The sequence below is a fragment of the Heterodontus francisci genome, chromosome 46 (genome assembly GCF_036365525.1).
Source record: "Heterodontus francisci isolate sHetFra1 chromosome 46, sHetFra1.hap1, whole genome shotgun sequence".
NCBI lineage: Eukaryota > Metazoa > Chordata > Chondrichthyes > Heterodontiformes > Heterodontidae > Heterodontus > Heterodontus francisci.
In genome coordinates, this window is record NC_090416.1 from 21478973 (window position 1) to 21491848 (window position 12876).

General features: G+C 54.6%; 1 protein-coding gene across 3 annotated transcripts in view; it reads right to left on the reverse strand.

The window, feature by feature from the left end:
- thbs3a (thrombospondin 3a) overlaps positions 1–12876 on the reverse strand; it is a 126696-nt gene that overhangs the window by 90683 nt on the left and 23137 nt on the right. For 2 of the 3 annotated variants that reach the window (XM_068022825.1, XM_068022824.1), the window contains exons 5-7: positions 6988–7011; positions 4495–4577; positions 3181–3232 (exon numbers count right to left, since the gene is read on the reverse strand). In XM_068022825.1, the coding sequence (XP_067878926.1) occupies positions 3181–3232; positions 4495–4577; positions 6988–7011 (159 nt within the window). The remainder of the gene's footprint in view (positions 1–3180; positions 3233–4494; positions 4578–6987; positions 7012–12876) is intronic. The other variant, XM_068022826.1, reaches the window with a different exon arrangement.

Below are 12876 nucleotides of genomic sequence, written 5' to 3' on the forward strand. Positions count from 1 at the left end.
GGACCAAACCCCTTCACATTCCCCCATTGTACACAATCCCAATGGGCCAACTCCTTCCCATTCCCTCATTGTATACAATCCCAATGGACCAGTCCCCTTCCCATTCTCCCATTGTGCACAATCCCAATGGGCCGAACTCCTTCCCATTCCCTCATTGTATACAATCCCAATGGACCAACCCCCTTCCCATTCTCCCATTGTGCACAATCCCAATGGCCCAACTCCTTCCCATTCCCTCATTTGTACACAACCCCAATGGACCAAACCCCTTTCCTATCTCCCATTGTGCACAATCCCAATGGGCCAACTCCTTCCCATTCCTTCATTGTTCACAATCCCAATGGGCCAAAGCTTTTCCCATCCCCTCATTGTTCATAATCCCAATGGACCTGTCCCCTTCCCATTCTCCCATTTGTACATAAACCCAATGGGCCAAACCCCTTCACATTCCCCCATTGTACCCAATCCCAATGGGCCAAACCCCTTCCCATTCTCCCATTGTGCACAATCCCAATGGACCAAACCCCTTCCCATTCTCCCATTGTGCACAATCCCAATGGGCCAAACCCCTTCCCATTCTCCCATTGTGCACAATCCCAATGGGCCAAACCCTTTCCCATTCCCTTATTGTATGCAATCCGAATGGGCCAAACCCCTTCCCATTCTCCCATTGTGCACAATCCCAATGGGTCAAACCTTTTCCCATTCCCCCATTGTTCACAATCCCAATGGACCAAACCCCTTCCCATTCTCCCATTGTGCACAATCCCAATGGGTCAAACCTTTTCCCATTCCCCCATTGTTCACAATCCCAATGGACCAAACCCCTTCCCATTCCCTCATCTGTACACAACCCCAATGGACCAAACCCCTTCCCATTCTCCCATTGTGCACAATCCCAATGGGCCACCTCCTTCCCATTCCCTCATTGTATACAATCCCAATGGGCCAAACTCCTTCCCATTCCCTCATTGTGCACAATCCCAATGGCCCAACTCCTTCCCATTCCCCCATTGTACACATTCCCACTGGGTCAAACCCCTTCCCATTCCCCATTTGTGCACGAACCCAATGGACCAAACCCCTTCACATTCCCCCATTGTACACAATCCCAATGGGCCAGTCCCCTTCCCATTCTCCCATTGTGCACAATCCCAATGGGCCGAACTCCTTCCCATTCCCTCATTGTATACAATCCCAATGGCCCAACCCCCTTCCCATTCTCCCATTGTGCACAATCCCAATGGCCCAACTCCTTCCCATTCCCTCATTTGTACACAACCCCAATGGACCAAACCCCTTTCCTATCTCCCATTGTGCACAATCCCAATGGGCCAACTCCTTCCCATTCCTTCATTGTTCACAATCCCAATGGGCCAAAGCTTTTCCCATCCCCTCATTGTTCATAATCCCAATGGGCCTGTCCCCTTCCCATTCTCCCATTGTGCACAATCCCAATGGACCAAACCCCTTCCCGTTCTCCCATTGTGCACAATCCCAATGGCCCAACTCCTTCCCATTCTCCCATTGTACACAATCCCAATGGGCCAATCCCCTTCCCATTCCCTCATTTGTACACAACTCCAATAGACCAAACCCCTTTCCTATCTCCCATTGTGCACAATCCCAATGGCCCAACTCCTTCCCATTCTCCCATTGTACACAATCCCAATGGGCCAATCCCCTTCCCATTCCCTCATTTGTACACAACTCCAATAGACCAAACCCCTTTCCTATCTCCCATTGTTCACAATCCCAATGGGCCAAAGCTTTTCCCATCCCCTCATTGTTCACAATCCCAATGGACCTAACCCCTTCCCATTCTCTCATTGTGCACAATCTCAATGGGCCAACTCCTTACCAATCCCCCATTGTACACAATCCCAATGGGCCAAACCCTTTCCCATTTCCTCATTGTACACAATCCCAATGGGCCTACTCCTTCCCATTCTCCCATTGTACACAATCCCAATGGGCCAATCCCCTTCCCAGTCCCCCATTGTGCACAATCCCAATGGGCCAATCCCCTTCCCATTCCCCCATTGTATACAATCCCAATGGGCCAATCCCCTTCCCATTCCCCCATTGTGCCCAATCCCAATGGGCCAATCCCCTTCCCATTCCCCATTCTACACAATCCCAATGGACCAAACCCCCTCCCATTCCCCCATTGTATTCAATCCCAATGGGCCAAGCTACTTCCCATTCACCCATTGTACACATCCCAATGGGCCAATCCCCATCCCATTCACCCATTGTACACAATCCCAATGGACCAAACCCCTTCCCATTCTCCCATTGTACACAATCCCAATGGGCCAATCACCTTCCCATTCCCCCACTGTACACAATCCCAATGGACCAAACCCCTTCCCATTCCCCCACTGTACACAATCCCAGTGGACCAAACCCCTTCCCATTCCCCAATTGTACACAATCCCAATAGACCAAACCCCTTCCCATTCACTCCCACTGCACACAATCCCAATGAACCAAATCCCTTCCAACTCTCCCATTGTACACAATCCAAATGGGCCAATCCCCTTCCCATTCCTCCATTGTACACAATCCAAATGGGCCACTCCCCTTCCCATTCCCCCACTGTGTACAATCCCAATGGGCCAATCACCTTCCCATTCCCCCATTGTACACAATACCAATGGACCAAACCCCTTCCCATTCCCCCATTGTGCACAATTCCAATGGGCCAAACCCCTTCCCATCCCCCATTCTACACAATCCCAATGGACCAAACCCCTGCCCATTCACTCCCACTGCACACAATTCCAATGGGCCAAACCCCTTCCCATCCCCCATTCTACACAATCCCAATGGACCAAACCCCTGCCCATTCACTCCCACTGCACACAATCCCAATGGACCAAACCCTTTCCCATTTACCCATTGTACACAATCCCAATGGACCAAACCCTTCCCATTCACTCCCATTGTACACAATCCCAATGGACAAAACCCCTTCCCATTCCCCCATTGCACACAATCCTAATGGACCAAACCCTTTCCGTTCTTTCATGGCACTGATTCTGCTTTGGACACACCTCTTACCTACTGAATATATTTCTTGGTCCAAGATTTTGTCCAAAACTGACAATGGCTCATGGGCCAAAGTTTGAACACAGAAGGACTATGAATATTGCCAGTAAGAAGCTCCACACTCACCACAGACTTGACATTCCAGGATTGTGTTCCGTATCAGCGACATTTCCTTCACCTATTGATGAAAGCAGGAAACAGTATGAAAGGCAATAGTGAAATGAGAAGAAAGTGCCAGAAATACTCCGCAGGTTTGGCAGCATCTGTGTAGAGAGAAACAGAGTTAATGTTTCAGGTCTGTAACCTTTTACAAACACGGAGCACTGACACGGAACACAAAAGTCCGAGTGTATCAGGCCTGTGTCCTCAGTACCTTGCTCTACGGCAGCGAGGCCTAGACAACGTATGCCAGCCAAGAGCGACGTCTCAATTCATTCCATCTTCGCTGCCTTCGGAGAATACTTGGCATCAGGTGGCAGGACTATATCTCCAACACAGAAGTCCTTGAAGCGGCCAACACCCCCAGCTTATACACACTACTGAGTCAGCGGCGCTTGAGATGGCTTGGCCATGTGAGCCGCATGGAAGATGGCAGGATCCCCAAAGACACATTGTACAGCGAGCTCGCCACTGGTATCAGACCCACCGGCCGTCCATGTCTCCGTTATAAAGACGTCTGCAAACGCGACATGAAATCGTGTGACATTGATCACAAGTCGTGGGAGTCAGTTGCCAGCATTCGCCAGAGCTGGCGGGCAGCCATAAAGACAGGGCTAAATTGTGGCGAGTCGAAGAGACTTAGTAGTTGGCAGGAAAAAAGACAGAGGCGCAAGGGGAGAGCCAACTGTGCAACAGCCCCAACAAACAAATTTCTCTGCAGCACCTGTGGAAGAGCCTGTCACTCCAGAATTGGCCTTTATAGCCACTCCAGGCGCTGCTTCACAAACCACTGACCACCTCCAGGCACGTATCCATTGTCTCTCGAGATAAGGAGGCCCAAAAGAAGAAACCTTTTATCAGAACTGGCAAAACTGATGAAGGACCACAAACCTGAAATATTAACTAGTTTCTCTCGACACAGATGCTGCCAGACCTGCTGAGTATTTCCAGCACTTTCTGTTCTCTTTTCAGAGTTCCAGCTTCTGCAATATTTTGCTCTTATGAAAGACAATAGCACTGCCTGGGAAACTGACCCCTGGCCCCCCTGCTCAGGACACTGACCTCTTGATCTGATGACCAGTACACTGACCCTTGCCCAGGACTGTAACCCCCTGCTCAGGACATGGACCTCCTTCCCAGGACACTGACACCCCCCTGACCTGCTGCTCAGGACAATGACCTACGACCTGCTGCTCAGGACATTGGACCTCCTTGCCCAGGACACCGACCCCCTGACCTACTGCTCAGGACACTGACCCTCTGGCCAGGACTCTTGCTCACCTGCTCTCGGATATCTTCTCTCAGCTCACGAAGGATCTGGTTGAAAATAATCAACTGATTGATCAGTGCTTTTGTCTGGTCACCTGAAGGATAAACAAGACAGAAACTTGCATTAGTCTTTATCTCCCTTTCAACTCCTGAACATGCTCATTCTTGCTGTTCTCCGGTTTCAACAGAAAGCTCACCCAAGGGACCTTTTTTCCTCTGTGAGCCTAGATCGGGAGGCTGGCATGTTTGGAATCTGTGGGCATCATGGGTGAATGAAGAGATCTAACCATCAAATCCTTGACCCTGGCTACTTTTCCAGGCTCAGTGATATTGTCATATACCAAGCAAGTACTTAACAGGATTCCCATCTCCGTCAGGGAACCATCTACTGGGTCACAGGTAATGATCCCACAATTGATTCTATTTCTGCACACCTTTGAAAGTTTAAACCCTCCCTTCCTTCCTTACACCGTAACATTGCAGGATTCAGGAAAGCACAGGCTGTCATCGGGCCCAGTATTACTAGGCAGCAAGTGACAGGACATTAGATGAGGAGTGTACGCCCTTTGAATATTCATTCACAGGATGTGGGTGTCGAGGGCAATGCCAGCATTTATTGCCCATCCTTAATTGCCCTTGGGAAAGTGTAGTGGGCCTTCTGATTGAACTGTTGCAGTCCATGTGGTGAAGATGTTTTCACAGTGCTGGTGGGGAGTGAATTACTAGATTTTGATCCCGCGACGATGAAGGAACGGCCTATATAGGTCCAAGTCATGATGGCGTGTGGACTGGCAGCTTTGGCATTCGCATAATATTGCCACTCTCATCCTTCTCAGTGTGAAGATTGAGGGAGAGGTCAGCACTGTCAACGTTCCTGTAGATCATACATACTGCAGCCAGTGTGCTGGTAGGGGTGGGGTAGGTACTAGTCCAGAGCTGGAGGGGTGGGTATTGAATGCAGGACCAGAGGGGGTGGGTATTGGATCCAGTGGCAAAAGTAACCAAGCAAACTGGCCTGTCCTAGATGGTTTCAACTTATTTGAGCTGCACTGATCCAGGCAAATGGCAATCTTTCATCACACTCCTGACTTGAACCTTGTTGGTGGTGGCGAGGTTTTTGAGGGGTCAGGAGGTGAGCCACTCATCATAAGGCATCCAGCATCCGTCTTACTCTTGTACCCATGGTGTTGATCTGACTAGTCCAGTTCATCTTCTGGTCAAGTTGTTGATGGGGGTAGTGCTGTTGGAAGGTTAGGGGGAGGTAGCGGGGATTGTAAATGTTACCTGCCATTTGTTGGCCCATGTTATTTCAGTTCTGGTGTAAGCTGGCATGGGCCACTTGATTATTGGAGGAGTCGTGAATGGAGCTGAGCAATGTAGAACATCATCAGTGAACAGCCCACTCCTTACTTTATGGAGGGAACAAAGAACAGTACAGCACAGGAACAGGCCATTCGGCCCTCCAAGCCTGCGCCGATCTTGATGCCTGCCTAAACCAAAACCTTCTGCACTTCCGGGGACCGTATCCCTCTATTCCCATCCTATTCATGTATTAATGTTAACAATGAAGCTGCTGAAGATGGCTAGGCTCAGATACGTCACTGCAGGAGTTCCTGCAGCAATGTCCTGGTGCTTGAAGGACTGGCCTTCAACAATCACAACCATCTTCCTTTGTCTCAGGTGTGACTCCAGCCATTGGAGGGCTTTCCCTTTCACCCTCGAAAAGTGTTGGGAGAGAGGTGGAAACCAGTGGAATAACTTCTGAAGAATTTCCCACCATAGTCTGCTGAAGTTAAGGCCGAATCATAACTCAGACTGATTCTGTTCTCACCCAATGATCACACACACAAACTTCAGCAGGGGTCACTGGATGGTGAGCAGAAACAGGAACCTGGTTGATTTGTCCTTGCTCTGACCCAGGGGTCAGTAAGCAGTGATCAGGAACACAAACCCTATCCAGCTTTCCTTTCCCTAATGCAGGGCACTGAGGTCTGGTACTATGTCGGGGACATAGGTTTAAGGTGCGAGGAGCAAAGTTTAGAGGGGATGTGCGAGGCAAGTTTTTTATACAGAGGGTGGTGAATGCCTGGAACTTGCTGCCAGGGGAGGTGGTGGAAGCAGATACGAAAGCGACGTTTAAGAGACATCTTGACAAATATATGAATAGGAAGGGAATAGAGGGATATGGGCCCCGAAAGTGCAGAAGGTGTTAGTTTAGGCAGGCATCAAGATCGGCACAGGCTTGAAGGGCCGAATGGCCTGTTCCTGTGCTGTACTGTTCTTTGTTCTTAGCCTCAGGGATGAACTCATCCCTTCCTGTTCTGTGGGCTCAGTACCATATCAGATTTACATTTATAGGAAACACCAACTGGAATCTGTAAAGAAGTACTGAGTTAAAAGATTTTCTCAATAAAAATGACTCCAGCATCCCATGCAATCCAAGGGGCCAACAGCAGTGTAATTAAGCAACACAACAAGCAGATGTTAAAAAAATGCAACACTTACCGAGAACAGAATTTGCACCATTCACTGCAAAAATACAAAAGAAATCATTAAATAGGGATCCAGAAGCATAATTTAAATGCCTGGAATGAGAGGAGATGCATCAGAACTGGACACAGACACTGGAAACTGGACTCAGGACACTGGAGATAAACATTGAGCACAGGCGATGAATACTGAACATTGGACACAAGAGCAAAACTGAGGATGCTGGAAATCTGAAAAAACAGAAAATTCTGAAAAAGCGGATCAGGCAGCAGCTAGGGAGAGAGAAGCCGAGTTAACGTTTCAGATCTGTGACCTTTCATCAGGTCTGGCAAAAGTTAGAAATGTAAGGGGTTGGAGGGTGGGAAGAACAAAAGGGAAGGTCTGTGATAGAGTGGAGGGCAGGAGAGAGAAAATGACAAAAGGTTTCATGGTCCAAAGCCAGAGGGAGTGGTAATGGGATAAGAAACAAAAAGATGTGTCTGGATGAGGTGTAAATGGCAGGAGAACACAAAATAACGGGATTAAGAAACAAGGGGGACAGGGAAGGAAACAAACCAGCAAAAAAAGGCTGCGTTTGCTGACAACACAACCACTAGGTGGCACTGCACTGGCACTTGCGCAAATGCAGCTTGTTCAACGAACAAGTCACAATCAACAACGTTCAGGCAGCTGCCAGGACTAAAGATGGCGCTGCTCAAATAATCACACAAAGGCAACATAAAGCAACACAATGGCCATGTGTTTACATGGCAGCAGGAAATGGCCCGAGAGATCGAGTGGGGGGGGGGAATGGCAGGAGAAATCGAGCAGGTGGGGAATGCTGCAGTGATCGTGAGGGGGGTGAATGGCTGGAGAGATCGAGGTGGGGGGGGGAATGGGCGCAGAGATCGGGGGAGAGCACACCCAACGCCACCAAGGTCTTCGGCCGCTCTCTCTCCGCTTCCCCCGCGCCCTCTCTCCGCTTCCCCCGCGCTCTCTCTCCGCTACCCCCGCGCTCTCTCTCCGCTTCCCCCGCGCTCTCTCTCCGCTTCCCCCGCTCTCTCTCTCCGCTTCCCCCGCTCTCTCTCTCCGCTTCCCCCGCTCTCTCTCTCCGCTTCCCCCGCGCTCTCTCTCCGCTTCCCCCGCGCTCTCTCTCCGCTTCCCCCGCTCTCTCTCTCCGCTTCCCCCGCGCTCTCTCTCCGCTTCCCCCGCGCCCTCTCCCCGCTTCCCCCGCGCCCTCTCCCCGCTTCCCCCGCGCCCTCTCCCCGCTTCCCCCGCGGCCTCTCTCCGCTTCCCCCGCGGGCTCTCTCCGCTTCCCCCGCGGGCTCTCTCCCTGCGTCCCCCGCGCTCTCTCCCCGCTTCCCCCGCGCCCTCTCCCCGCTTCCCCCGCGCCCTCTCCCCGCTTCCCCCGCGCCCTCTCCCCGCTTCCCCCGCGCCCTCTCCCCCGCGCCCTCTCCCCCGCGCCCTCTCTCCGCTTCCCCCGCGACCTCTCTCCGCTTCCCCCGCGACCTCTCTCCGCTTCCCCCGCGACCTCTCTCCGCTTCCCCCGCACTCTCTCTCCGCTTCCCCCGCACTCTCTCTCCGCTTCCCCCGCACTCTCTCCCTGCATCCCCGCGCTCTCTATCCGCTTCCCACGCGCTCTCTCTCCGCTTCCCCCGCGCTCTCTCTCCGCTTCCCCACGCACTCTCTCCCCGCTTCCCCCGCGCTCTCTCTCCGCTTCCCCCGCGCCCTCTCCCCGCTTCCCACGCGCCCTCTCTCCGCTTCCCCCGCGCCCTCTCTCCGCTTCCCCCGCGCCCTCTCTCCGCTTCCCCCGCGCCCTCTCTCCGCTTCCCCCGCGCCCTCTCTCCGCTTCCCCCGCGCCCTCTCTCCGCTTCCCCCGCGCCCTCTCCCCGCTTCCCACACGCTCTCTCTCCGCTTCCCCCACGCACTCTCCCCGCTTCCCACACGCTCTCTCTCCGCTTCCCCGCGCCCTCTCTCCGCTACCCCGCGCTCTCTCTCCGCTTTCCCCGCGCTCTCTCCCCGCTTCCCCCGCGCTCTCTCTCCGCTTCCCCCGCGCTCTCTCCCCCGCTTCCCCCGCGCTCTCTCCCCCGCTTCCCCCGCGCTCTCTCCCCCGCTTCCCCCGCGCTCTCTCCCCCGCTTCCCCCGCGCTCTCTCCCCCGCTTCCCCCGCGCTCTCTCCCCCGCTTCCCCCGCGCTCTCTCCCCCGCTTCCCCCGCGCTCTCTCCCCGCTTCCCCCGCGCTCTCTCCCCGCTTCCCCCGCGCTCTCTCCCCGCTTCCCCCGCGCTCTCTCCCCGCTTCCCCCGCGCTCTCTCCCCGCTTCCCCCGCGCTCTCTCCCCGCTTCCCCCGCGCTCTCTCCCCGCTTCCCCCGCGCTCTCTCCCCGCTTCCCCCGCGCTCTCTCCCCGCTTCCCCCGCGCTCTCTCCCCGCTTCCCCCGCGCTCTCTCCCCGCTTCCCCCGCGCTCTCTCCCCGCTTCCCCCGCGCTCTCTCCCCGCTTCCCCCGCGCTCTCTCTCCCCGCTTCCCCCGCGCTCTCTCTCCCCGCTTCCCCCGCGCTCTCTCTCCCCGCTTCCCCCGCGCTCTCTCCCCCGCTTCCCCCGCGCTCTCTCCCCCGCTTCCCCCGCGCTCTCTCCCCCGCTTCCCCCGCGCTCTCTCTCCCCGCTTCCCCCGCGCTCTCTCCCCCGCTTCCCCCGCGCTCTCTCCCCCGCTTCCCCCGCGCTCTCTCCCCGCTTCCCCCGCGCTCTCTCCCCGCTTCCCCCGCGCTCTCTCCCCGCTTCCCCCGCGCTCTCTCCCCGCTTCCCCCGCGCTCTCTCCCCGCTTCCCCCACGCTCTCTCCCCGCTTCCCCCACGCTCTCTCCCCGCTTCCCCCACGCTCTCTCCCCGCTTCCCCCACGCTCTCTCCCCGCTTCCCCCACGCTCTCTCCCCGCCTTCCCCAACGATCTCCACCCGCTTCCCCCACGCTCTCCCCCCCGCTTCCCCCACGTTCAATATCCGCTTCCCCCGCGATATCGCCCCGCTTCCCCCGCGCTCTCTCTCCGCTTCTCCCACGCTCTCTCTCCGCTTCTCCCACGCTCTCTCTCCGCTTCTCCCACGCTCTCTCTCCGCTTCTCCCACGCTCTCTCTCCGCTTCTCCCACGCTCTCTCTCCGCTTCTCCCACGCTCTCTCTCCGCTTCTCCCACGCTCTCTCTCCGCTTCTCCCACGCTCTCTCTCCGCTTCCCCCCAAGCTCTCTATCCGCTTCCCCCACGCTCTCTCTCCGCTTCCCCCACGCTCTCTCTCCGCTTCCCCCACGCTCGCTCCCCGCTTCCCCCACGCTCGCTCCCCGCTTCCCCCACGCTCGCTCCCCGCTTCCCCCACGCTCGCTCCCCGCTTCCCCCACGCTCGCTCCCCGCTTCCCCCACGCTCTCTCCCCGCTTCCCCCACGCTCTCTCCCCGCTTCCCCCACGCTCTCTCCCCGCTTCCCCCACGCTCTCTCCCCGCTTCCCCCACGCTCTCTCCCCGCTTCCCCCACGCTCTCTCCCCGCTTCCCCCACGCTCTCTCCCCGCTTCCCCCACGCTCTCTCCTCTTCCCCCAAGCTCTCTATCCGCTTCCCCCCAAGCTCTCTCTCTGCTTCCCCCACGCTCTCTCTCCGCTTCCCCCACGCTCTCTCTCCGCTTCCCCCACGCTCTCTCAACTCTTCCCCCACGCTCTCTCAACTCTTCCCCCACGCTCTCTCAACGCTTCCCCCACGCTCTCTATCCGATTCCCCCACGCTCTCTATCCGATTCCCCCACGCTCTCTATCCGATTCCCCCACGCTCTCTATCCGATTCCCCCACGCTCTCTATCCGATTCCCCCACGCTCTCTATCCGATTCCCCCACGCTCTCTATCCGATTCCCCCACGCTCTCTATCCGATTCCCCCACGCTCTCTATCCGATTCCCCCACGCTCTCTATCCGATTCCCCCACGCTCTCTCTCCGATTCCCCCACGCTCACTCTCCGATTCCCCCACGCTCTCTCTCCGATTCCCCCACGCTCTCTATCCGATTCCCCCACGCTCTCTATCCGCTTTCCCCAAGCTCTCTCCCCACCACCCAACCCCCAGTCACTTCCTCCCGTCCTTGCTGCTCCCCACCACCGCACACCCTAAGCTGCTGGCTCCCAGTCTTGTTGCCTTGCCCCTCGGCCACTCACTCCTGGCCTTGCTGCCTCCCCACCTGGGGTGGTCAATCCCAGGCTCACCGCTTCAGCCTTTTGCTCACCGCTTCGCCCCGGCCTCCTCAACCGATCGCTGCCTTGAGAGGCGGCGGGGCACAAGCCGCCGAGGGTGGCACACAGAACTAGCGGCCGAGAGGGGGGTAGCAGCGAGGACGGGAGCGAGCAGCATGCAGGCGATTGTGGGAGGGAGCAGTGTAGTGTTCAGGTAGGATACAGGCGGCGATCACAACCATTGAAGGGCAATGGGTTGAATTTGTTTTTTGTGACAAATTGAACAGCACCATCTTTATTACTGACAGATGTCTGAGACATCGCAGACAGTGACGTTACTCTCAGCACCATCTTTATTACTGACAGATATCTGAGACATCGCAGACAGTGACGTTACTCTCAGCACCATCTTTATTACTGACAGATGTCTGAGACATCGCAGACAGTGACGTTACTCTCAGCACCATCTTTATTACTGACAGATATCTGAGACATCGCAGACAGTGACGTTACTCGAAGCACCATCTTTATCACTGACAGATGTCTGAGACATCGCAGACAATTCCGTTACTCTCAGCACCATCTTTATTACTGACAGTTGTCTGAGACATCGCAGACAATTCCGTTACTCTCAGCACCATCTTTATTACGGACAGTTGTCTGAGACATCGCAGACGGTGACGTTTCACTCAGCACCATCTTTATTACTGACAGGTGTCTGAGACATCGCAGACAGTGACGTTACTCTCAGCACCATCTTTATTACTGACAGATGTCTGAGACATCGCAGACAGTGACATTACTCTCAGCACCATCTTTATTACTGACAGTTGTCTGAGACATCGCAGACAGTGACGTTTCACTCAGCACCATCTTTATTACTGACAGATGTCTGAGACATCGCAGACAGTGACGTTACTCTCAGCACCATCTTTATTACAGATGTCTGAGACATCGCAGAGAGTGACGTTACTCTCAGCACCATCTTTATTACTGACAGATGTCTGAGACATCGCAGACAGTGTCATTACTCTCAGCACCATCTTTATTACTGACAGATGTCTGAGACATCGCAGACAGTGACATTACTCTCAGCACCATCTTTATTACTGATAGATGTCTGAGACATCGCAGACAGTGACGTTTCACTCAGCACCATCTTTATTACTGACAGATGTCTGAGACATCGCAGACAGTGACGTTACTCTCAGCTACATCTTTATTACTGACAGATGTCTGAGACATCGCAGAGGGTGACGTTTCACTCAGCACCATCTTTATTACTGACAGGTGTCTGAGACATCGCAGACAGTGACGTTACTCTCTGCACCATCTTTATTACTGACAGATGTCTGAAACATCGCAGACAGTGACGTTACTCTCAGCACCATCTTCATTACTGACAGATGTCTGAAACATCGCAGACAGTGACGTTACTCTCAGCACCATCTTTATTACTGATAGATGTCTGAGACATCGCAGACAGTGACGTTTCACTCAGCACCATCTTTATTACTGACAGATGTCTGAGACATCGCAGACAGTGACGTTACTCTCAGCACCATCTTTATTACTGATAGATGTCTGAGACATCGCAGACAGTGACGTTTCACTCAGCACCATCTTTATTACTGACAGATGTCTGAAACATCGCAGACAGTGACGTTACTCTCAGCACCATCTTTATTACTGATAGATGTCTGAGACATCGCAGACAGTGACGTTACTCTCAGCACCA